This window comes from Manis pentadactyla, chromosome 5 (assembly GCF_030020395.1).
Source record: "Manis pentadactyla isolate mManPen7 chromosome 5, mManPen7.hap1, whole genome shotgun sequence".
In the NCBI taxonomy this organism is placed as follows: domain Eukaryota; kingdom Metazoa; phylum Chordata; class Mammalia; order Pholidota; family Manidae; genus Manis; species Manis pentadactyla.
This window is the reverse complement of record NC_080023.1, coordinates 174056474-174084033: the sequence shown is the minus strand read 5'-3', so window position 1 is coordinate 174084033 and position 27560 is coordinate 174056474. Positions and strand designations below refer to the sequence as shown.

At 41.8% G+C, this 27560-nt stretch overlaps 1 protein-coding gene across 1 annotated transcript in view; it reads right to left on the bottom strand.

The window, feature by feature from the left end:
- The window catches only part of VAPB (VAMP associated protein B and C), a 58054-nt gene that overhangs the window by 9846 nt on the left and 20648 nt on the right, over positions 1-27560 (bottom strand). Inside the window, exons 2-4 of the mRNA XM_036901886.2 lie at positions 17988-18140; positions 5139-5242; positions 1748-1828 (exon numbers count right to left, since the gene is read on the bottom strand). Of these exons, the coding sequence (XP_036757781.1) occupies positions 1748-1828; positions 5139-5242; positions 17988-18140 (338 nt within the window). The remainder of the gene's footprint in view (positions 1-1747; positions 1829-5138; positions 5243-17987; positions 18141-27560) is intronic.

Genomic DNA, 27560 nt, shown 5'->3' with positions numbered 1-27560 from the left:
TATCTTCATAATCTAAAGCAACTGGGCCTTAGAAATTATGAATAAGGGCAAATAATGAAGTTCAGCTGAGGCTGATACTTCAAATGAAGAAAAAGGGGCTGTGCATATTGCACTATCAAATTCCTGCCATGCAAAAATTAGCACACTGTAATTGTGCAAGATCAGGAATTACTAGCCACAAATTACTGTCACCACGAAGATCTGAACACCCCCTGGACAGGCTGGGGATGGGGGGAGACCAAGGAGGACGTTGCACAGAGGGCAGTTTATTTCATGAACTTATTAGCAAGTCCAAGCTGGGATGAAGGTGAAACAAGCTCAAAGTCTGAAGCACTTCAATCTGGAGAAGCTATACATTCCCCCCACTCCCCCTGCCTAAGGCTGTGCTGTGATACCCTCCTGAGGTAGCCCTCCTGAGACTGCCTGCGGATGGGTCAGTAGGTCAGGGGAGGGCATGGAAGCACTCGGGCATGTTGGGAAAAATAACTGGGGCTCTTTGTCCTGGGGGTACCATGCAAACTGAAAACTACTAGCTGTACCTAACCAACTGTCCGGCTCTAGCTTCATTTTCCAGATGGGAAGTGTGAGGCCCTGAGAGGCAAGGCCCCCGCCTACAAAGGTAACGAACGACAGGGCAAGGACAAGATGACAGACCTTACAATTTCCAAAACTGACCATCCCAGAACATAATACACAATGGGAAGAGGGAAAAAATAAAAAAGACCACTCCCCAATGATGGTGGTCAATTATTGAGCAGAAAGAAAAGACTTGATAGTTTGACACAAACCAAAGCACTCCTGAAGATCGTTACAGATGATGTCTACAGATTTTACAGGGTTTCTATTCTGCAACTCCAGCTGTTGATAGCCAGGGCAGTTCAATAGCCTGCATGTGTTTTAAGTTGCGTTTTTTATACAATTTAAGTTTTTCTGATTAGGTTGAAGGGAAGTCTAAATTAGCATTTCTGGTAGTCTTCTCTCCAACTGGTTACACCAAGGACCATAACAGGCTTACACACAGAGAAAGCTGAGCTGACAGTGTGGAGGAGGTTGACTGTTGCCCTCATCCCCTCAGGCAGCACAGGGGCTGGTTTCCAAAGGCACGTTGGCAGCGTCTGGAGACATTTTTGGTTGTCACTACTATGGGGTACTGCTAGTATCTAGTGGGTAGAGGCCAGGGGTGCTGCTAAACATCCCGTAAGGCACTGGACAATCCCCACAGAAGAGAACAATGGGTGCAAATGTTAATGGTACTAAGGTTGAGGAATCCTGGTCTGAAAGCAGATGTTGACTGAAGAGGCAGGTGGGGTTAAGGCGATAGAGAGGTGGTGTTGAGTGGACAGCAGACCTGGAAACCTAGAGGCAGCACTTCTTTAAGACAACAGACCTTGAGAGCTACCACCTGTCCGTCAAGCACCATGATAAACGGCAAATTATTCCATTTTAGTCTTACCCACTATTTGACAGTAACCTGTAACTTTGCCAACTGGGATTGATGACATTTCAATAACCAATAGGTTGCACTTCTCAAGGGAAAAAATTGTTTCAATTAGTTGTCTTTCTGTAAGGCTTTCCAAGGCTGATTTCATGAAGTCCCACTTATTTGTTGACTTCAGCCTATTTTTTGCTTCATACATCAGAAAAAGGAAAATAATTTGCCAACTTAAATCTTGGTTTTGCAGGAGATAGTATGGAAATAAGGATCAGCTTGCAACATTCAGTTATTGTTAACTATAAATATACTTACTGGTTTATCATTTTCTGCTGGCAATTCAAACACACATCTAAGTTTTGAATCCATAAGGTCTTCTGGTTTTGCCTCCTTCCACTAAAACAATTTAAATTTAATAATCAGGATATTATAAAGCTGCTGGAAGAATAATTTTCTTCCTATAACTGACAATTTCAGAAAAATACTCTTCATGAGAAAGCCCTGACGTATATCAAATAAAGAACTTAAGTCTGCTGAGATTTCAGTATTTTTAACATGACAAGATTGAATACACCAGCTTTCCTGAATATTTATTACACTTCACGAATCCCAGTCCTGCTGCCTGACTCCTCAGTCAGCCAAGGCTCCTGCTGGTACCAGTCTACAGGAAGCATGCGGACAGAGAAGACCACCGCTGAACAAAGAGTCATCTTCCAAATTATGTCTGGATAGCCAAAGGTATCTCTGGCTCTCCTTATGAAAAAAAACGTGCCTTACTTCACAGGGCACAGCCTTCTCAGAGAGGGTGGGCACACACGATACGAGTGGTTGCAGAACCACACTGCCAACTACAAACAGGCACATTAACCAGCAGGTTGTTTTCTGTGATGCAGCTGTCTGGGCTGACCCCCACTCCCTCTGGCCTGTTGGCGGGGACATCTTCCTGCTAAATCCTTGTTCTGGGATAATGCACTTGGTGTCCTGGTTTACTCCTCGTTTGGGCAGTGAAGAATAGAAACTCCACGGCCTTCCGAGAATTGTAGACCAGCATAGCAGGAAGGTTAGATACAGAAAAACAAGATCTCCCACCCTCGTCCCAGGAACATGCAGGAGGCAGCTAGAAAAACCTGGGTACCAAGAGCCAAAAATGGTAAACAATCTGTATGTCGGACATTAGGAGGCTGCCAAATAAAGATGGCAGACCCAGTCAGTATAGAAGCATGCCATTCAATTGATGTGAAGACTATGTAATTACATGGGGAAAGTACACAGAATATTGAGTGAAAAGCCACAAACAGTATCTTAAGTCTGTTCCTCTGAACAGATGCAAGAGTGTACATGTGCGTGCATGTGTGTCAGATGAGCACCAAGGAAGGCTCATCCCTGGAAGTCAAAACCCCTGGGTGAAAGACTGCTGGACAGCAGGATCCCCACATGGCCTGCAAGCATCCAGCTACTCAGAGGGTTACAGATCACCATGCAGGGCAGATGTGCTGTGGCGCTGGAGCGACCTGGCAGTCACAACGCTTACCCAAGGACACTGCATATGTACAGGGACAACCAGCAGGAAGTGTTTCCTACTATGATACACACATGACATCACTTATGGAATACTCTTGTCAAAAAAACATTTAACCTGAATTTAATGGTAAGGAAGTAATTGGGTAAATCTGGAATGTGGGACATTTTGCAAGTCAACTGGCCTGGACTCTGAAAAATTCAAAGTCACGGAAAACAGAAACGGGAGGAGGGCACCCTGCCTACCATAGGGACAATACACGGCCACTCTAGAAAAACTGGGAAATGCTAAATTTAGGTAATATTATTGAGTTAACGTTAACTTTCTCAGCTGTGATAATAGCCTTGTGGCTATGTAAGAGATTGTCCTTGTTCTAAGTGTTTGGGGTGAAGTTGTCATAAACTCTGAATCTTATAATCAAGTGCTTCAGCAAAAAAGAAAGTTTATGATAGAAATGAAGCAAATATGGTGCAATGCTAACTGGTGAATCTAGGTAAGCGTTATATAAGAAGTCACTCTATGGTTGTCTCAACTTTCCGTGTATCAAAATAAAAAATTTATTTTAAAATAAAGAAAAAGCACAAAGTTCTCATTAACAATAGTTAGGTCTAGTATAAACAAATTACAGGTCACTTTCAGTCTTATTTTTGCTCATTTATGAATTTCCAAAATTTCCTTTAATGTACATTTCATACACTTTTTTAGCTGTTATAAAAATTACCATAAAGGGAAGTAATTTCACCTTTACTGTATACAGAGTGCCTGGCCTGTACAGCAGTCAGGTAACTGCCGACACTGTGTCGGGGTGCTCTCCACACACAGAGCATTTAATCTCACAACTACTGCGTGACCAAGTTTTTATCCCCACGTTACAGGTGACCAGACCCTCGTGAGAGTTAATGAAAACTGCCCGAGACCACAGTGTTAGCAGGAGGGATCAGCTTTGCACCCACATGCCCAGGCCCATGCTCTTCACTAAGCCATGCAGCAAAAGCCAAACACAACATTATCCTGGATATGCCATACTGTGTATTTGCCATACATTTCCTTGATTACACAGATTAACATGAAATGACACACCATATTCTGGGAAATAAGAGAGAATGTAGTGAATGCCTCAATAATCATTCTTACTAAAAGGAAGACAGCCTATTAACTGATCTCCCCCAAACTCCCAAATACCTGGCCTAGCCTTCATTGCCTGCCCCAAAGTTAAACATCCATAGAGATGGTAGTTATGCTTTTCCAGGACTAAAAGAAAAGGCTGTGTGTTGACACAAGGACACAAAGGTAGGTCGTGCATGATAAAGGCTTTAGGACAAAACTCAGAAAGAGGAAAACCATAGTGAGTCGTAGCTAACTCAACTGGGCCTGCGCTCCTTGGCTGATTTTATTTAGTCTCTTAGTTTGGGTTGGCAAGCTGGAAAGTGAGGAAAATGTTGAGGCAGTCCTGCCCTTCTTTTCCAAACTGGGAGGACTAGACAGTCTGTCCTCCCTGATGCTGTGGACTGTAAGGTTTATCTGTACATTATGACTCATACAGTACCAGAATGTCTACTAATTTATTCAAATATGTAAAATGCTTACTTTGGGAGGAATTTCCATAATAATATTTTCCCAGAAAAATCAGTAATATCACTTATTTATTTACAAACAGGAAGTCATCACATTTTTACCAAAATCAGAGATGGAATTAAACGTGTACTTAAGCTGAGGGGGTGGGGAAGGGGGTGGGCATCATGCTTACCAGAACCAAGCCAAGAACAATAAACCATGAGGGTTAAAGGATATTTAGCATCCAACCCTCTCACATCCCCCTGGGTTCTAGGGAGATGGGGAAAGACACGGTAAGAAATATTCCATACAACAGAGTGTAATTTGTGTGGGGCCTGGGAAGGGGCATAAAGGAACAGAACTCTCAAACCATTCAATATATAATCCATCTGAACAAGGAACTGCTAAAGCAAATTGATATATACAAGTCAGAAAAGAAGAGTATTCTGAAAAATTACATAGAATGTTAAAATCAAAGTTTTGGAAAAACCATATAGGCAAAGTACAAACCTCCTTGAAAATACCACTCCCCTTTAAAAATAATTCTGACACACTGTGAAATGCATGCACCCCCAAGTTATGTACCTAATCATTTATAATTACTGAGAAAAATAAGAAGCATTCAGTACTTACTACTGCTTCCATATCAGAAGTGTCAGGTGGAGCAAACATAGACTGAACCATAAACTTGTGTTTACTTTTCTCATTGGGATCATAATCGAAAGGCTGTAACATCACTGAGAAAGAAAATATTTCATTAGGAGGGTCAGAGCTTGGTTACCAGCAGCCATTTGTTACATTAGTACTTGTATTTTGGTTGTAGAACAGTTGACCAGGGCTCCTCCCTTGAGCCTTGTGACTCCCCCATGAAGTGAGTGGGTCAGGATGACCACCTTCCCCACTCTGCAGGTCTCAAACCTGAGGACCAGGAAAGTTAGGGACTTGCCCAAGATCAAAAAGCAGGTCATAGAGAGCTGGGACTAGGCTCAGGACCAGGTCTTCTGAGTCCTTGTTCTGGAATCTTTCGCCACCTCCCACCTGACACAAACATCTGCCACAGGCCTCACAGAACACAGAAACCAGGTAGAAACACCACATGCCTGTTTTGTTGAAAGAAAATATGCCCAAATGATCTCTTCAGGAACTTAAGCAGAATAATCCCGATGTTTAGGGACTGTTCTAACATCTTTCTTTTCCATTTCCCACATCAAGGTAATCAAGGTAATGCTTGAAATACCATTTTGCCAGTAGAAATGAGAGAGTTTTCACAACCAGCATACTCAGCATGGAAAAACCACCACCAGCTTAAACTCACCTTTTGTCCCTAAGAACCTAGGGGAATCTCACACAAACACCACACTGAGGGAGGCTCTGACTGGCTTCGTGAGGACCTGCCCATTTCATGACAGCTACTTGAAAATATGATATTTGCCACAAGGCTTTGGCTAAACCAGCCTTCTGGCTAAATTTCCTGAAACATAACTTTTTTCCCATGAAGGAAATGCATACTGTTGCCCCAACTGTGGTAAGAACTAACCCATCTGCCTGTGCCAAAAACCGGGCTCTGTGCCCTGGCTCTATTGTACCCTCTGACCCTTAAGTGGTCACTGCTACTGCAAAGGTTACTCTGACGCCTGTTTTCAGACGAAAACACCGAGGCACAAAAAAGTGACCTAACTTGGCTGAGGTCACGCCATGTAAGAGCGGACACTCAGATGGCAAGCTGTGGGACCGGAGAGCCAAGGCTCACTGCCACAGGGACTGACGCCTCGTCCTCTGGCAACGCAAGTTCTGCCCTCCACCAGCACCATTTTTGCTGGGCACTCGTCAGTGTGCTCTTCCTTTCAAACCCATTTAGGGCTTCTTCTAAAGCTCACAATCAGCAGCCCCCTGCAACAGATCAAGGGCATGTGTCCTAAGCCCTAGTTTACAAGTAAAGAATCCTTTTTGTAGGCTCGACAAATGGGAAGTGACTTGCTCAAGGTCACAATGTTAGGAAGCAGCAAAATTTCAGGAAGAGCCAAGTGTAGTCCAGCACCCCTTCTGCCACAATGGTCACTCCAATGGTTCCCATCCTGCACCACCGTCATATAATGGGGAACAGAAATACAAATACCCCCATTTGCCTTGGGGATAGAAGCCCTTTCTATCTCGAGGACAGGGGAGTCTACTAAAATCTACCAGCACGTCAGACTCAAATGCTTTGGTACGCACCCCCAGGCAGCTCGGCTGCCCGCATGACCGATTCGAGTGCTCGGAGCTACAGGGGGCTAACTAGGAAGCATCGTCAGGACAAAAATCAAGAAATGTGCAAATCTTTTTAAATTTCAGGTCTTGTACACATGACATCAAGAATAGCTACCAATAAAGATTACCAAAATAAGGATGACCAGTCTTAGAACCCAAAATCCAAAGTGTGACCATCAGCAGAGAGAACAAACTTCACTTAAAACACAGGGCCGTGGTCCTTGCAACTTTACTCTTGCATGTATAAAGGCTTGGTTCACTCCTGAAAAGCAGTCCTTGCTGGCGACTTTGGGCCTGGAATGCTTCCTCTGGCATCACTGAACTGGCAAGAGCTCTCCTGTGGACGGACCTGGGACATCATTACACACCTGGGCTCGACACTTAACCTCATGGAAATTAGACCAGAAAGCAGGTCAAAACCACAGACCCCTCTTTTGCAAGCTAAGTTCCCAACAAACTTTTTTCACCCCCAAGACCACAGTGAGGAAGAGACACATGATAAACTTAAGAGCCCATGTCCTCACATGCACGGTGATCTTTCTTGGACAGGGACGGTCAACATTTTCTGGAATTAAGTCACAGATTAATTACTATCAGATTAATGTTAATTTAAAAAATTACAGTAAACTGTGTTTTCAGAGTTTCACATCTTACTTGGCTGTGACATCATGCTCTTGTATTTTTAGTATGGGAAAGAAGAGAACTTTGCCCTAGACTGCACTTAGATTTTCAGCAGGGCACAGCTCTAGTAGCAAAAAGGCCTCACTTCGGAGGAGACTGTTTTCCCCGCCCTGAAAGGCCCCTACTCCTCAACCATAGAGAGCTCTGGGGCTGAACCGGCATAATCTGTAAAGAGCCCTGATGCCAGGAAGAGGAGAGCAATCAGGAGACACTGCTAGTTTTCAGAGACTGCCTTTTAGCCGAACCTACACTGGGTCACAGACAGATAATTGATGGGTCTAGAGAAAGTAAGCCACCCCACACAAACAGCCCCAAGAAGACCTGCTCTTCCCTTTCCATTCCTCTCCCCCTTCTTCCAGACACTGTAAGTGGGAAAGAAGAGCCAAGAGGCCTTTCCACTGGGCTCCAGGCACTTCCTAAGGCCACACTGACCCTTCCTTTCCATCTTTCCACCTCACTCCCCCCACCTGCCACATCCCCGATACCTTTACAATGTCCCCAGAAGGAAAGGAAAATAACCTTTACTAGCGCCTCCTGTCTACCAGGCACCACGGAAGGGACACTTCCATTAGTTCTCCCATTTAGTCCCCATGACAGTCCATCAGAGGCCCATGTCTTCATTTCCCAGATGAAACAAGCCTAGAGAGGCTAAGTGGCCTCACTCAGGTCCCATGGGCAGCACAGTAAGTGAAGGAACTAGAGCTCCATGCTGGCTTTGCTTCCAGTCAGCCTTCCCCTCCACAGGTCTCAAAGCGTCATCCGCAGACCCCAAGGGTACCCCATCAGGTGACCCATAAAGTCAACACTGTGATCACGAAATAACCGAGACCTTAGATGCCTTTTCCACTGTGCCGAGGTTCGCACTGATGACTGGCACAGTGTGGGTACAACTGTGGCGCCTCGGCCCGATCTCCCAACAGTGTGGTGCCTTTCTACCAGGCACTGTCCACACTCACAGCTTCTCCTGAAAGGCCAGTTTCACTTAAGAACCCCTTGATGAAGCAATAAAATCATAACTTTACTAAACTTCAACCCCTGAAAGCGCACCTTCATATCCTGAAAGATGAAGGTGCACACCAAGCATTCCTGATGTCCTGGGAACAGGCCCTCAGGTGCAGCGGGGTCCGGACTGAGCCGAACCAGACACTTACTCCACGTACTTGAGAGAACGACCAACACAGTAACTGTTATTCAGACCTGCTTAAGTGGCAGATTTTTCTCAAAAATGAGTGAAGTGAGCCTGTCACATCAAGGAAAACAATTTGTAGTAGTTGTCAGGGATAAAATCTAAGCTTTCATGCAAAAATTAGAACCTCAAAGAACTTTTTTCTGCAACTAAGAGCTCAACTTCCCAAATACTTAAAGACTTTTCTGATGAGATCAGGGGAAATAGTAACAAATGGGATTTTTCGGTAACACATGAGATATGTAAACATTTAGAACACGTGGGTAACTCAACTAACATAATATTACAAAATGCACTCAAAGTACGAGAGAGACCAATACATTTTAGTCAAAGTTCAAACAGTTCACTGACAGGGTTTCGGATTCCACATTGTACTAAACTTCAAGAAGCGTCACTTGTGAAGTTTTGGTGTAGTATCAAAGAATAATGTCCATAATTACCTAGAATGGCTATTAAAAATACTCTCACCTTTTCCAACTCCCTATCTGTGGTAAAAGTGGTTTTCCTGCATATACAATCACCAAAAGAACATTGTAACAGAATGAATGCAACAGCAGATATGAGAATCCACCCTGTCTTCTAAGCCAGACATTAAAGAGATCTGTAAAACATGTCAAATAATGCTAGTCTTCTCACTCATTTCTTTGAAATTTTTCATTAAAAATGTTGCTGTTAGCACATAATTTGCAAGATAACAAACACTGATATGGCCCACAACAAAGCTCTCTGGGTCTTCAGTTTTTAAGAATGTAAAGGGGTCCTGAGCCCCAAAGGTATGAGCACCATTATTCTAACCAAGCTGCTTTACAGACCCCTCCAGGAGAAAAATGATCTGGTTCAACAACTCAAGTGAAGGCAGCGGTAGCTTTGTGTGAGTACCCCTCTTGGAAGAACGTGCAGTTTAAAAGAGAAAGAGCAGCTTCACGCAGACCCAGCCTCAACTCCCAGCATGTGTGCGCACCTGAGGTGAGAGAAGCACGCATGTCTGACACCTGTCCCTTGCGGCAGGGACTGGGGTTCCTTGTGCTCCTTTAACCACACTATCTTGCAACTGCTTGTCCCACTTCTGCTCAAGGATGCAGAGATCCGCTGCCACCCTCGGACCTTATAGGTGTCATCAGCACAGCTCCAAGCCTACAGCACCCTACCTGCAACACTACCACCACGTGGATCTGGAGGAGCCACTAGAAGGTGTAACTTCCATTCAGACCTTCAAGTTAAACAGGAATTAAGCACACAAAGTGGGTACTAGTGGTAACCAGTCACCTTAAGGAAACAGAGACAGCCAGAGGTGGCAGTCGGATACCTTCTGCAAAGGCAGAGACCAGTAAAATATATGCACAGATACCCAATGTACCAGTAAGGCTGGCAAGCTGAAAACTTTTAACTGTGGCCTCTTGACGCCTGACTCCTCCCCCACTGCAACAACTCTCCCACCTCAAGCTGCAGGTGGAAAAGGTGTTTGCCACCTACCAGCATTCCTTTCCTTGGGGGCTCCCAAATCAGCAAGCAAGAGTGAGGAGGTCAAGACCTTGAGGAACTTCATAAACCCTCACTGAGTCTCAGTATCCTGCTTAACAGAGGCCACAACTCAGGTCAAAAAGTTTGTATTTCTCAGCTACTCGTTTCGTGTCAAATTCAATTGCTCTTCACTCTACTGGCCAAATCTTTATGAGGACGTGACAGAGTAAATGTTGTTAATAGTTTGTTCTTTCAGCTCCATGCATGCAAATTCTGACAGAAATTATGCACTTTTTTCCATGACAGGCTATAAAAGAGCTTCTCATTAACTTATTTCCCTTGAATACCAGAGACACTGATAAAACCCTCTTAAATGAACCATCTGTCCTACTTTTAAAATGTATCTGCTGATACTATACTAAAGAGAAGCCTGTTACCAGGAGATGGCTGGAGACCAGGTCACCACTTACCAACATTAACACTTCATGACATCCTGTTAAGAAAGAGCCTTTGGGGTCCTAAAACACTAGATCAGTAAGATCAGACTTTCTTCAAAGAGAAGAAATGCAGTCAGTAAATATGCTACTTCACACACACTGCTCAGAGAAATGACTTGATTAAATGCAGCATAAAAGCTTCCTATGTGAACCCAAGCGAATCACAGATCAGGCTCACGTGCAGCATCGTGGTAACAGAGCAAACGAATAAAAGTCTAACAAGCACTATGGCACATGCTTTATTTTTTAATTTTTAAATCTCAGAATCTTACCTTCAAAAAGTCTCTCTCCTCACTTTACATGACCAGCATCTCAGCTCAGGCCTCCACTGACATCTAGATTTCTCCAAGTAGGAGATCTTCCCACTCCTCCCAGTTTCTCTCCCAGTCAAGTTACCCTGCACAGCTCCTGAAACCCCAGCAAATGTAACCTCCCCTTAGTGCCCTATTACCATCACAATATTCCTCAGATCAGAAGCCTCTGACAAAACAAATAAAAATAAAACACCTAATTCCTAAGTAAAAAACAATCAGTCCAACCCTTCAGAGGCCCATTCTCAGATCTGGGGTATAAGCCAGCAACAAGCCCTCCTGCTGGCCCAGCAGACGTGCACTGCGTGGGCCACACCCCATGCCCAAGGTGTGTTCACCCAACACCAAGGTCTCCACTCAGCCGACTGGCCAGGCCCTACTTACAGCTCAGTACACACCTTCCAGGGCTCAGCCCACTCACCTGACTGTAACGGGGGGTGTCTCAAGGTTCAGCATGTGCCAGACTACCTAGAGTGCTTTGCTAAAACACAGGTGGTGGGACCCCAATTCTAGTACTGCTGATTAAACAAGTCTTGGGTGTGGCTAAGAATATACATTTCTAGTATGTTCTCAGCTGATGCTTCTGGTCCAGGCACCATCCCTGGAGACCATGTGCTATACTACGTCTCCTAACACTGCCACTCCTACTAGAATGCTTGTTCGCATGTTCACATCCTCGTTCGTATTCTGGGACCTTATTCTATCAGTGAACAGTGTTCATAGACCACCTAAGATGCTTCCTACATGTTTGTCTTTTCTACCAGATTAGACTGAGAGCAGGACTTTATGTTTTGAAGTCTCACATTCTAATCAGCAGTTTTCCCTGGTAGTCTGACAGGTGTGCACGTCTTCCTTCCAACACTCAAAGCACTGTTGAGCCGTGCTCCCTCCAGAAACCTCCGTGGGGCAGCACAAAAAGCAGCAGCCCTCTTTAACCCTCAGTGAGCTTCTCTTCTGCGCTACTTCCCAGAGCCACTTACTATCCTCCCTGTGGTTTAAGACAGTGGCTTCCTATCCTCTCATCACCACTGCCCTCTTACCACCTCTCTCTTTCTTTCATACTGCCTGTGTATAAGAAGACTGTTCTCTACTGAACTGCACAATATTAGTAACAATGAAGCTATTGCTCTGCTCTTTTGAAATCAAAGACAAGTCAGAACATATGATCAGCTTACAATATACTGTTATCACCATTCTAATCTGGGCAAACAGACTGGACGCTTTAGACTGCGTACCCTAATCAAGAGTAAATTTATTGTTTCCTTCAGGAGTCTCCAAATGTTAAAAGCATAACTACTTCCCTGAACCTCTGGCTGTTCAGGAACCCATGAATGGAATTATTGAGTCTAACAGATAAAAAATCTATTTATAAATAAGTTTAAATTGTATTGCCTTTGTGTTCTCTGTAGATTTTCCAGTTCAGTATAGCTTATCTTACATAACAAACTTCTCAGAGTCTGATTAGTTCGTTTGAGCGAGACCAGCACAAAGGATCCATGTCACTGGAAGATGGGGGGTGTCCTGGCTAGGAACAAGGTTCATTCACTCTTTGCTATAAATTATCATTTAAAATAGAATCTTCCCATAACTCCCACATACTTTACATACTTTCCCATTTCCCACAACACTTTAAAATGTAATACAATAGAGCCTTCCCCTAATTACTCTCATGTTGTGATTACAAACACCCATTATATACTATCTCAGACAGACCTACAAGCCGTGACTCTGGGGACTGACCAAGCAGAATATGGAGAACAATCTGGAATATGGAGAACAGCCAGCCCCAAGGCTTCAGGAAGCATAGGTCCCTGCTGCTACTTCTGAACTCTCTTCAGTGTTGGATCTCTCTGTGGAGTCCTGTCCAGTCCTCTACTGTGGCCACTTCGCCAAGGGCTTTCCCTTCATTCTGGCCTGTCACTGGCTGGACACGAGAAGGTCAACAGTGAGTCAGAGGTAAGAGAGAACAGAGTCAAGACTGAGGAGCTCATGCACAAATACACAAGGAATTGCAACGAATGGGAAGAGCATTCCTTTTGGTTGCTCCAGGTGGTCACGCCATAGGAGCTGAAGGAACCTTCAGCCAAGTGAGGTAGTTCTCAGGGTACTTGAGAAGTCCTCTCCATCTGATCTTTGAAAAGGTAAAGAATAAATTGTGTCACACTCATAAAAAGTGAAACATAGGAGTCTTAAGAAACTTAAATATTACAGTAAACTTTTAAAAATCTTTAAAAGCACAATTAGGCTGAATTTTTGCTGGTCTTTTCTTATTTTTGTAAACCAGAACCTCATTTGGTGAAAAAGACTAAAGACATCTTTTAAGTACATGAGTTGTTCTTATCGGAGAGTAATAAACCTAGTTTATGAAAACAATTTCTAAAAAGATCTCACTTACCAGAGACTGACAAAGCAAATGAGCCAACGACGAAGAATGTGGCTGTTAAGAGGCCCACACCCCCCACACTGAGCTCCCAGTGCCAGCACTTGGCAGCTGAATGCCTGACTTCTTTCTCTGAGGGCAGTGCACTCATGCTCTGGTGCTAATCACCTAAAAGCTGCAGCCCAAGGTTGGCTGGTCCAGGGCAAGCAAGCAGCTCCTTTAAACCAAGTCAGCAAAATCTTAAAAGGATTAATTATCAATTGCAACAGTACCCAATTACATTAATTGACCAATGTTTCCATCCAAGGAAGTTGCTGATATTCATTCTCTGTCCTCAAGAGTTTACCAGAAGAACTTAATGCTTGAAATGTGACTGAAATAAGTGCTGAAAGAGGCTATATGTCAGGAATGAATACTGCTTTTTATTTCTCTGAATTTTAATTTAAAATACAGATTCAGACACTAGAAGATTTGTTTGTCTCTAATCCATTTTCAATTCTGAGGGTACACTTAGTAAAGTGTATCTATACCTAAATATTGGTTACCTTTAATGTCTCTTTCCAATGTCCCCCCAACACAGATATTTTGCATTTCTAATTTGCTTGGTATACAAGCAACCAATGTGCATAATTGAACTTCAAATGGAAGCGTGCTATGTTAGTGAAATTAGAATTCAGTGAAGGTTACAAAAATATTAAACTTAGTATCGTATTACAGGAAGCATAAGTATTTTTGATGGGCCCATAATTTTACCACTTCACCTGCTGTATCCGCTGGCAAACATGGTTTGGAATATTAATAGAAAACACCCTCATAATTAAAACTGAGGCATTAAAAAAATAATCCACAGCTACTAACAGCTTACCACAAAGACATTTTCAGAAATTATCTACCTTACAAATATTTTCCCACCAGACAGAGTTCAGAAAATGGATATAATTTTGCAAAGCTAGAACAAATGGGAAGACCCCCCCACTGCTTCAAACAATTCATTAATTCAAAAAGTTCTATTTTCCTTCCATTTAAAATCTCTCAGGGAAGAAAAACCCAATCTCCTCTTCCCCAATCTCCATTTAAGTGTGCCTATTTTGCTGAGGTCCAGATCTGAATAATTCAAAACCACGTCTAGTAGACGGTGTGCATCAAGGAGCAAGGGTCCAACAGCACGGCATTCTGGGCCAATTAGTACGAACAGAAAACACCCCACACCCCTCACCTCCTGCACTGCTCCACCTAACGGGCGCGGACCCCAGAAGGGGCTACTGCTAAGAATGAGATGAGATGAGCATCCCTCTGAAGGACAGAGGAACGGACTCGGCACAGACCTGAGTGATCGGATCCTGACACACCCAGCTGGGGAGGCCACACATGAGAGTTTCAGTTATGCCTGTTTACAGGTGTTTATTTTACCACCTACATTTATAAGACAGAGGTTTGTTTTTTTTCTTAAGGACCCAGTAAGTGATTTGCCATCTTCTGAAGAAAGTAACATTATAGGTCAGAGTCTGGATTTTTCAAGCAAAATGTAAGGTCTCTTGAATATCAGGTCAACCTAAAAGCTGAGAAGGGTTTCACATGGTAGGTCTGCAAGACATGCAGCAGCTGGCAAGTCTCGGCTTCCCCATCACAACCCTGATTTGTGTGCTTGCAAAACCTCAGTCCCTCTGTCCAGCTCAGGGTGGATCTCGTCTTCTTCCTCCCCCTCTTATTTCTCCTCTTCCTGCTCCTCCTCCTGTTTCTCTCTCTCCCCATGCCCCTCTCAAAGAGTGATTTATAACCTTCCCTAATAGCTTGCACATCCCACGGGGTTTCAGAAATAGGAGAGAAATGACGCCCTGGTTATGTCCTTTTCAGGTATGCTGTGACATCCCGTGTGGTAGGCAGGGCAATGCTGGTAGCATTTTAAGTTGATCTGATGGCCACCTTTTTATAGATTGTATTTGAAAATTTACTAGCAGCTTTTCACTATAACATACATGCCTATTATAGAAAGAAGAAAAAACACAAATTTCTTAAAATGAGAAAGTCTGTAAGTTAATAAAATATATGGAATTAATTTATTTCTAAATACATACTGTCTGCCTGCAACAAAAGCTAGCCAGCTCTACCAAAGCTAGCAAAAGAGTGATGCACCCCACTCTTGTGCCATGCCTTCAATTAAGAGCAATGGCATTACTCTGTGAGGCAGATACCCTTCTCCATTCTACAAATAAGAAAACTAGAACTGAAGAGAGGTTAATGGATTGGCCAAAGATCAGCCAACAGGTTAAACAGCATCGTGGGGCTTCCTGTTCAGGCTTCCAGACCTCAAATCCTGTGATGTTTGAGTAGAGTGGGTGAGACCAAGCCTGGCCATGTGTGCACCTGGGGAGAAGGGAAGGCTGGCCCCTGGACAATCTGCACTGCCTGTCTGCTGGTATCTTTCTTCTCCAGAGGATATTCTTTCTTCAAAAGAACCTGGGAACTCTGTGTACTCACCAAGCTACTCATGTAGCTGCATTTTAAAAGGACCCTTGGAAAAAGCAGAGCTTTTTATCCCAAGATATGAATGTCTAATCAATGATACAGCGGCCCCTCAGCACATGCAACTGCAGCAAATGGGTGCTAGCCTCCTTTGCCAATTGGTGAAGCTCTCCCAGAAATGCAATGACATCTGGCTTCACCCAGGTGCACGTCAAGCACTGAGATACACACCAAATAAAAACAAGGGAGCCCTTTCTCACGTGCAAATACAAACGTGTCTCATCTAGGAAGCAGGCTGCAGACACATGGACATTTTATTATTCAATTGCCTTTTTTCCCCAAGTACATTACATTTTGAGAGCCACGGTACTTTATGCTTTATATTCATTTGTAAGTGGAGCCATCCCCTCATATTGTTGAGACAGTTTAATATCGCAGAAGAGCCACTGGATTAGGAGCAAGACACCTGACTTCAAATCCCAGCTATGCCACTAATCACAACCATGTGACCCTAGCTAACCATACCTCCTCTCTGTACCTTCTTATCTGCAAAAGGAAGGCCACAACCACAAAATCTTGGTCTTCCTCCTCAAGTAGGTAATCATAAATCAAAACAAATGCTTATAGTCATTACTTTAAAAAACATTACTATAATGGAAGAGGGATAAATCTTTCCAAAAGAGATATACATGTTTATATTTAATATCAGATAATACACCTACAATGTATAACTGCCTGTTGAGGCTATTTTATTCACAAAACTATGTTGTTGCCCCGGTATTTACTGTGAAAACTGGTAAATCTCATCTACTGATAACCTTCCTCAAATTTGATATGGGCAAGGAAATCAAGAGGAAAACAAGTCAATAAAAGAAAGGGAACAAAAAATTTTGGCTGCCTCAATTACAACAGAAAAACAAACCATATGGATTCAAGGCGTACAGAAATGTCAACATCCTGGGTCCCTTTCTCCAGCGTGCTTCTGTTCAAAGCCAGACAGAATGATCCACAGCTTGGTGACTTCGTGAGCCTACAGCCACTGGTCTCCTTTTGAGTACAATGGAGGTAATGATGCATTCCTCACCGGGCAGGTAACAGAAATAGGAAATGATACGTGCACAGGCCCAGCACATAGGAGACCCTTGATAAATGTTGGCTCCCACCCTCCTCACTTCTCCCAGATAACAACCCAATTCAAGAGTCCAGATCAAGTCTTGCAGCCTCAGAGAGAAGTGCACAGGGGGATTGCTGCTGTGGGTGCACCATAATGAGAGAGACCAATGGATGCAGGGAACAAGAGTCTGCAAAAATGATCAGATAATGAATCACCTTATAGCTGCTTTCCAAAGAGGTGAATCATTTTCTTTTAGATGTCAAATGAAGAGCCAAATGTATCACAGTCAAATTCTGTCATGGAAAAAGCCAGCCAGGTATCAATTTCAAATGAGTAGTAGCTTCTAAGGAAGCAGAATCCTCTGTGACACAGTCTCCTGATACTTAAAGGATAAACACATACTTCCTCATAGCTTCTCCACAAATACAAAAGCATTACTGAATCCAGAAGTTCTAATGAGCTAAGAGTTTCTTCCATTTCTAAAATGCATTCAAACTTGAAGCCATCACTTACAACTTTGTAATTCTGAAATCCAATTCTCAATTTGGGCACTTCACCAGCATCTTTTCAAAAGTTGGACTTTGGAAAATATATGCACCCTCAGACAGAAGGGGAAAAATCCATCAGACATGCATAAAACTTACACCCTTGAATATATTCCAATTTCCTCAGCCCTATTCTCCCTAAGCTTTTCACAATCAGTAAAGTGCAGTTACCAATCATTGGAAATGACATGAGCTTAATGTCAGAAATAATTTAGCTTAAATAAAAAAATAACTCCATTTAGCTTTCGCCCACAAAGTAAAATTAAGTTTGTTTAGCCCTTTGTTATTTATTGCCAAAGGGCAGATTTAATTTCAAGGGAGTGAAAATCAAACTCATTATCAGGTAAAGTCTGAAGTTACCGCTTTAATTTTGCTCTAACTGTTGAGGTGCAAAGGCTGTAAGCATTAAACCAAGGAGGCATTAATTATGGAAAAACAACAGGTGAGTGGGACCCACTGAGCTTTTTAATCAGCGGGTAGAAGGGTGGGAGAACTCTATTGCCTTATTTGCTATATGCAAACACAAGCTCTAAGAAACCCCGCTGGTTTCAGGGGCCTTTTTAGCTCACCCTGTTGGCCTCCAGTCTCAGGACTTACCAGATACATTAATCGAAGCCCCTGCATCAATGATTCCACTGTTGGGCCTCACGCAGTACCTACGTGGTGCTGTGGTCTTCACTTTAAAGCACACATTTCGGTCTGTCGGGTTGCCAAGCTTTAGGTTGGTGGTGACAACATCGGTGAAGGGACCTGCAGAATGAGAGAGACTGATTGGGGATCTCATGTGGAAGTTTAGAAGACTAAGTGAATTATGGTCTGGGGTCAGGAGGGATATGGAATATGGTTAAGGGAAGACTGAAGATCCGAAATTATCTCACTGTGGATAGGAGCGATGACCTGAGATGAAGGCTCGCAGTAACAGTTGAAACTCACCGTGTTCTCACCGGGCCACCAGGCACCTGTCAGTGTGCTCACGTAAGTATCTCACTGAAATCTCACAACTTTATGATTATTGCTGTTCTACAGAAGAGAAAACTGAGGCTTGGGAAGAATACATGTCACTTGTCCAAATTTTCATGCTGGTTACTAGTAATTGGGATGTGTACCCAGGCAGCCTAAATCCAAAGACAGTTCTTAACCTATGCTAAATAGTGATTTCCACAATAACAAGATGAAATCTAACAGGGAGAATGTGAAGAGCTACACTCGGATCCAAAATGATTATCAAGGGCAGAATGTGCCAAGAATAGCAGATGTAATTTGAGGTGTTAATGATCTATAAACACACAAACCTCCAACAATACAAGCATTGCTACCAGAAAAGTTAATACCATCTTAAGCTACAACACGTCCAGAGCCCTGCCAGGCAGCCCACACCTGAAACATCACATTGTTTTAACTACCCAAGTTACTGGGAAGACTGAAACAAAGCTCAGTGCCCTGAGCATATTTTTTATTACTATTATTTATTCATTTTCAACTTTATTAGATTTTTTAATTAAAAAAGTAAAACATGCTTCCTAAAACATGCCAAACAATAAAAGATGTATAAAGAGGAATTTAATAAGCTTTCCCTGTCCCCTGAGGTAACTAATATTAATGATAGTGGAACTCTCTCCACATCTTCTATGCTTACACCAACAGAGCATACACACACACGAGGGAGAAGAGGGCAACAAATGGGACCATCCTGTTCACAGCACTCTGCAACTTGCTTTTCATTTATCAAGCTACCGGGGACCCCGGGCCACTAGGTTACCAGTCTTGTGGGAGGGTTGAAATTTAAGACCTCATAGGTCCTTCTAATCCTTTTCAAATTTACATCTTTTCACCAGGTAAATCAGTATCTCTGTTTCCTCCAGGCAAGCTCTTTACCCCTATCTTTATACATTTAAAAGAAGTAGGAGATGGGGTGGGGAGGTGCGTGTGTTCACAACTAGGAAACACATAATGGGGGTTCATCTGCTTCCTAAGACAACCCAACAAAGACATGCAAACCTGCACCTTGGAAAGTTTTCAATGAGACCCTAAGCTCCTGAGGACAAGGATGGAACCTCACCAGTTTCTGTATCTCTAGCACCTTGCCTGGCATCTCGTAAAGGTCTTAGAAAGAGAGAGGAGGAGAGTGGGGAGTGGGGAGAGGGATGGACAGAGGGAGGGAATAGATCAGTATCTGTATCTAGACATACAGAGTCATTCAAGGAGGAAACTACCTTGTGCATTACCACTAGCAAAATTAAAATCTCAGGCTGTTTTCTCTCCTCTAAGAGGTGCTCAGGGTATGAAAAATCAATTTGATGTGGGCTTAACTTAAATATAAATTAATAAATCAATAATGATGGAAAGGAGGCAAGGAAAAGGGACTCAATTCCAAAATCAAATAAGCTCTAGCCAGTTCTGCTATAAAGCTTATTTTGAAAATGAATTTGTTTCAATGTATTATGTGCATATTAGGGAGACAATCTGAGCGTAAAACAAATTTCACATTTGCTTACGCGTCATTTTGTCTGCAAGGAACACTAGGTGAACATACAAAACAGCATCCAGCTGAACCAAGCTGCATAGAAATACATAAAATACACACACAGACGTACCTCAGCTTCCTACCAGGATACCTCAGTTCACCTTGTGAATTAGGAGCCACCCCCACCCATTCCTGGTGTTACGACTTTTCCTCTGAGGAAACCCTCCTCCCCCTACTTCATGGTAACACAAACTGATGCCCACTTCGCAGGCAAACTCCAGGTCTGTCTTCAAAGCAGAGTCATATTCACTGGACTACTTATGTATTCCCTACCCATTTATTGTGCATAAAACTGCTCTATTGCTTTTATTAGGTTCCTATGTGTGTGTTGGGGGGGGGTGATAAAAGTTTGAGTGTTGGGCACCTGACCTGGTTCCCCCTCACAAGTCCCATGGTTTTTATTGTACTATTTTGTAGAGTCTGGAGATTTTTAGGACTATACATGTCACATTATAGCAGAACCAACGATATTACTAGATCATTTACTGTTTGGGAGTTGCTTATACTAAATGTTCTCATTCCATGGGCATGACACCCTCAAGAATGAAATGCCTAAAGAGAATTTCTCCATTTGCTTAACTTTTCCAATAAGCCCTGCCTTTGGCTCTCTGGGAGTCAGGCTGGAAGCCAAGCGAGGGAGGCATTTTCTAGGTGCAGTTGTGTCCAGATGTGGATAAAGGCATCTTTGGTATTGCATCTCACCTACTGATCCATCACAAAAAACCCTCTCTCTACTTTCTAAGTCATGTCCTTATTGAAAACTAAAAGCTTACACAAGAGAGCAGGTACCCTTTGGCCCAAGAAGATTTTCAGTCACAGTAAGGAAGAGCCAGTTGCTGACATGCGCCATCCTCACATCAAGTTCTTGGCGTCAAGGGAGAAACAGGACACTTGGTGCTGAGGCGGTGTCTGGGGGCCTACGGCGGCAGCAGTGCTCCCCGGCTCTGCCCTTCCCCACTCTCCAGCCATGCAGTCTGACCCACGCTGGAGTCCGCTGGAAAAAGGCTGAGCTCCCGCGAGCTTGCTTAGTGTGGAGATCACTTCATCAAGGGTAAAAGGAAAAAAATAGCTCAACACAACTCTGGTTTTCTGGGGTCAAAGAACACAATTAAACACACACACACACGCACACGCACACGCACGTGCACCAAAGCACACAAACTGCATGGGCAATTCATGGGCATGATCACGTACACACATTCCCTGGCCCTCACATAAAAACTGCCCATCACAGTCACAAGAACTCCAGCTCAATCGCAGCTCCAGCTCAAACAGCCCCACAATGCCGGGATAAATGGAGAAGAAAACAAGACAAAAACTTATGTCTACACAGACTCCTGGAAAGGAGTGAGCTTTCAAGCCTAGAGTGGGGGGGAAAGGTACTCATTGACAATTTGAAAGTGATTTGAAAACTCTCAGGCCTTAAAGCTTTCCAGAAATAAGCTTCAAGTTAAGTCTTAACAAAATTCTTCCTCAAGAACATAGAAGCACCTTCACACCAGAATGCCAAGTTACAATGGCCCACAAACCCACCTAAGAAAACACAGATTTTTCTAAAGTGGTTTTAAGTATACCGAGAGCAGAAAATAAGGTTGTTGGCAAGATTTCACTGTGATGAAATTCAGAATACTTGTTTCAAATTCAATTTCTAGTGTCCCTTCCTTCACACCCGGCCACACGACGGGGGAAGAGGGGGGAAATTTAAGTATCTGTTTATTCCTTACACTGACCTCCTCTTCTAGGTATTTCAGAAAAATAAACCAAATTTAACAGTAAACACTAAGCTGTTCTTGGAAGTTCCCCCAGTTAATACCTTACATAGCAATGCAGATAATGTTTCAACCTACATGAACCACATAAAAGGTAGTCTAAAAATTATTAAGAGACAAAGAGTATTACTAGTAATAAGCAGATAAAACAAATATCCCTTATTTCTCCCTCAACAGTCAGTCCTGGACCTTTAAGTGTTAGGAGATCTCTTGGGCTCACACAGGTTTTTATTATAAAATTCTGGAGGGAACTACACTGAAAATATACGCAAGTGAACACAACCACTAGCAAATAGCAAAGCCTCATGAGTAAAAATCAAGATATTTTGTAAAAACAGGCCAACCCTTTTCTCCCCACCCCAGGCAATTTACTCTAAGAATTTTACTGAAAATAAATTCTATTTGATTTGAGTAATTACAGGAAATGAACCATGTTAGCAGTCTCCTTTCCCCCTGTATTAATGAATTAGAATATACAAAAACCTCCATAAAAATGATGTAAGGGCTTATGAGCATCATTCAGATTTTTACTAGTCACTTTCATTTCATAAAACTGCCATTTCCATTAAAGCATTATGTAAAAAGTGGGACTTTACTATACCAACATGCATATTTATCACCAATGAATTTAAACACTGCTTACAGAGTCAATTTTACAAATGAAATCTTCAAAAGTTCAATTTTTTTCTTCAAAGAGATGAAAAACCTGATTTGGTATATTTTAGTCATTTTTCTAATTGTCTATTCCTTATTTCAGATAATGTTTATATAAAACTAGAACTGAACATCTAAAATGTGAAGTGGGAGATCAAAAAAAGTGAAGCAACAAGAATTTTGGATTAATTAGGAATAGTCTTCAAATTTAAATTTTTCTTCTTATTAACAATTTGAATAATGTTCTTTATGACTTATATTATGCCTATTAATCTGTGAAAATTCTTGTGAATTTGATAAATGCTCATGAATAGCATTAACTTGATTATGAATTCCACTGACATAATCTAAAAAGTATTTAGTTAAAACTAAGCACTGTATAAACCATTTCCTCCACCCAGACTTGGCTTACTGTCATGATAAAGCATGTGTTTTGAAACAGTAAGGAGATCTAGAAATGACCTGTCTTGGAAAGCAAGTAATACAATGCCAGCAGAAATGTGCACAGCATTACAAATGAAAAGAGGAATAATTTTCAGTCTAGGGTGGAGCCTTAGAATTATAAAGTTCTGGTTTAAAGATCAAGGAAAGAAGGTCACAATCCAGCAAATTTCTCAACAGTTAAGAGGTCAGGTTCCAGGTACTGAAAATTTCATCAAAAATGGCTGCATAATGGTTTCCTTAGCAATCAGGAAACACAAGAGGACTTTGTAGAGAAAGTATTTCATTAAATCTTTCAGCATTTTTCTGATTTACGCATAGTTTCTGTAATCATTCATTCAGAAACCCAAGAAGGAAAGGACTATAATAACAAAACTCTTCCTTTCAGGAAATATAATACCATTTTTACAAAAGAGTAACTTAATAGTTCAGGTCCTAAGGACTGTAAAAGGTAAAAGTTAATTCAAAACACAATTTTGGCTTTACTTGTCTATAACCTCAAGCATATCATATCACCCATTTGTAAATAGAAAGACAGAAATTTTTTAAATTTAAGTATCATTGATATACAATCTCATGAAGGTCTCACATGAACAACATTGTGGTTTCAACATTCACCCATATTATCAAGTCCTCAACCCCACTGCACTCACTGTCTACCAATAGTAACATGCTATAGAGTCATTACTTGTCTTCTCCACGCTGTACTACTGCCTTTCCTGTGGCCTACCTATATTGTGATTGCTAATTATAATGCCCCTTAATCCCCTTCTCCCTCCCCACCCCAACTCTCCACTCCCTTCCCTTTGGTAACCACTAGTCTCTTCTTGGAGTTTGTGAGTCTACTGCTGTTCTGCTACTTTGGTTTTGCTTGGTTGTTATACTTCACTCCACAAATGAGTGAAATCATTTGGTACATGTCTTTCTCTGCCTGGCTTATTTCACTGAGCATAATATCCTCTAGTTCCATCCATGTTGTTGCAAATGGTAGGATTTGTTTTATTTTTATGGCTGATTAATATTCCATTGTATATATGCACCATGTCTTCTTTATCCATTCATCGACTGATGGACACTTAGGTTGCTTCCATATCTTGGCTATTGTAAATAGTGCTGCGATAAACATATGGGTGCATATGTCTTTTTGAATCAGGGATCTTGTTTTCTTTGGGTAAATTCCCAGAAGTGGAATTACTGGGTCAAGTGGTATTTCTATTTTTAATTTTTGAGGAAACTCCATATTGTTTTCCACAATGGTTGAACTCATTTACATTCCTACTAACAGTGTAATAGGGTTGCCCTTTCTGCTGCACTTAAATTTTAAGGGGTAAATATATTATTTTATTTTTATTCAGCAATTCAATTAGCTAGAAAATAAAGATATACATATGTATAAAACATATAAAACTATGACTCCCAGAAGATAACAGAAGAAAGCCTAGATGACCTTGGGTTTGGTAATCATTTTTTTTTTTTTGCTATCATTAATCTACAATTACATGAAGAACACTATGTTCACCAGGCTATCCCCCTCACCAAATCCCCCCCCCCACTACAGTCACTGTCCATCAGTGTAGCAAGATGCTGTATAATCACCACCTGTCTTCTCTGTGTTGCATAGCCCTCCCCATGCCCCCCACAACACTATGCATGCTAATCGTAATGCCCCCTTACTTCTTCCCTGCCCTTATCCCTCCCTTCCCACCCATCCTCCCCAGTCCCTTTCCTTTTGGTAACTGTTAGTCCATTCTTGGGTTCTGTGATTCTGCTGCTGTTTTGTTCCTTCAGTTTTCTTTGTTCTTATACTCCACGTATGAGTGAAATCATTTGGTATTTGTCTTTCTCTGCTTGGATTGCTTCACTGAGCGTAATACCCTCTAGCTCCATCCATGTTGTTGCAAATGGTAGGATTTGTTTTCTTCTTATGGCTGAATAATATTCCATTGTGTATATGTACCACATCTTCTTTATCCATTCATCTACTGCTGGACACTTAGGTTGCTTCCATTTCTTGGCTATTGTAAATAGTGCTGCGATAAACATAGGGGTGCATCTGCCTTTTTCAAACTGGGCTGCTGCATTCTTAGGGTAAATTCCTAGAAGTGAAATTCCTGGGTCAAATGGTATGTCTATTTTGAGCATTTTGAGGAACCTCCATACTGCTTTCCACAATGGTTGAACTAGTTTACATTCCCACCAGCAGTGTAGGAGGGTTCCCCTTTCTCCACAACCTCACCAACATTTGTTGTTGTTTGTCTTTTGGATGGTGGCCATCCTTACTGGTGTGAGGTGATATCTCATTGTGGTTTTAATTTCCATTTCTCTGATGACAAGCGATGTGGAGCATCTTTTCATGTGTCTGTTGGCCATCTGAATTTTTTCTTTAGAGAACTGTCCTTTCAGCTCCTCTGCCCATTTTTTAATTGGATTATTTGCTTTTTGTTTGTTGAGGTGTGTTAGCTCTTTATATATTTTGGATGTCAACCCTTTATCGGATCTGTCATTTATGAATATATTCTCCCATACTGTAGGATACCTTTTTGTTCTATTGATGGTGTCCTTTGCTGTACAGAAGCTTTTCAGCTTGATATAGTCCCACTTGTTCATTTTTGCTTTTGTTTCCCTTGCCCAGGGAGATATGTTCAGGAAGAGGTCACTCATGTTTATGTCTAAGAGATTTTTGCCTAAGAGTTTTTTGGTTTTTTTCTAAGAGTTTTATGGTTTCATGACTTACGTTCAAGTCTTTGATCCATTTCAAATTTACTTTTGTGTATGGGGTTAGACAGTGATCCAGTTTCATTCTCTTACATGTAGCTGTCCAGTTTTGCCAGCACCATCTGTTGAAGAGACTGTCATTTCCCCATTGTATGCCCATGGCTCCTTTATCAAATATAAATTGACCATATATGTTTGGGTTAATGTTTGGAGTCTCTATTCTGTTCCATTGGTCTGTGGCTCTGTTCTTCTGCCAGTACCAAACTGTCTTGATTACTGTGGCTTTGTAGTAGAGCTTGAAGCTGGGGAGTGAGATCCCCCCCACTTTATTCTTCTTTCTCAGAATTGCTTTAGCTATTTGGGGTCTTTGGTGTTTCCATATGAATTTTTGAACTATTTGCCCCAGTTCGTTGAAGAATGTTGCTGGTAATTTGATAGGGATTGCATCGAATCTGTATATTGCTTTGGGCAGGATGGCCATTTTGACGATATTAATTCTTCCTAGCCAAGAGCATGGGATGAGTTTCCATTTGTTAGTGTCCCCTTTAATTTCTCTTAAGAGTGTCTTGTAGTTTTCAGGGTACAGGTCTTTCACTTCCTTGGTTAGGTTTATTCCTAGGTATTTTATTCTTTTTGACGCAGTTGTGAATGGAATTGTTTTCCTGATTTCACTTTCTATTAGTTCACTGTTAGTGTATAGGAAAGGCACAGATTTCTGTGTATTAATTTTGTATCCTGCAACTTTGCTGAATTCCGATATTAGTTCTAGTAGTTTTGGAGTGGAGTCTTTAGGGTTTTTTATGTACAATATGATGTCATCTGCAAATAGTGACAGTTTGACTCCTTCTTTACCAATCTGATGCCTTGTATTTCTTTGTTTTGTCTAATTGCCATGGCTAGGACCTCCAGTACTATGTTGAATAACAGTGGGGAGAGTGGGCATCCCTGTCTTGTTCCGATCTTAGAGGAAAAGCTTTCAGCTTCTCGCTGTTCAGTATGATGTTGGCTGTGGGTTTATCATATATGGCCTTTAGTACGTTGAGGTACTTGATCTCTATGCCCATTTTGTTGAGAGTTTTTAACATGAATTGGTAATGATTCTTTCAGATACAACACTGAAGGCACAATCCACGAAAGACTGATAAGCTGGACTCCATGAAAATTAAAAATATCTGCTCCGCAATGGATACTGTCAAGAGAGTGAGAAGACAAGCAAGCCACAGACTAGGAGGAAATATCTGCAAAGGACATATTTGATAAAGGGCTATTATCCAAAATATAGAAAGAGCTCTAAAACTCAGCAATAAGAAAATGATAAAAAAAACTAGACAAAATATCTAAACAGACACCTCACCAAAGAAGATATACCAATGGAAAATAAAATAGACAGATGAAAAAAATATACAAATGAAAAGATGTTCAACATAACTCACTTTGAAATCGCAAATTAAAACAACAGTGAAACAAATAAAATACCTAGGAATAAACCTAACCAAGGAGGTCAAAGACCTATGCTCTGAAAACTACAAGACACTCATGAGAGAAATTAAAGATACCAATAAATGGAAACACATCCCGTGCTCATGGATAGGAAGAATTAATATTGTCAAAATGGCCATCCTGCCTAAAGCAATCTATAGATTCAATGCAATCCCTATCAAAATACCAACAGCATTCTTCAATGAACTAGAGCAACTAGTTCTAAAATTCATATGGAACCACAAAAGACCCCCCGAATAGCCAAAGCAATCCTGAGAAGGAAGAACAAAGTGGGGGAAATTATGCTCCCTGACTTCAAGCTCTACTACTACAAAGCCACAGTAATCAAGACAATTTGGTACTGGCACAGGAACAGACCCACAGACCAGTGGAACAGACTAGAGAGCCCAGATATAAACCCAAGCATATATGGGCAATTAATATACGATAAAGGAGCCACAGACATACAATGGGGAAATGACAGCCTCTTTAACAGCTGGTGTTGGCAAAACTGGACAGCTACATGTAAGAGAATGAAACTGGATTATTGTCTAACCCCATACACAAAAGTAAACTCAAAAAGAATCA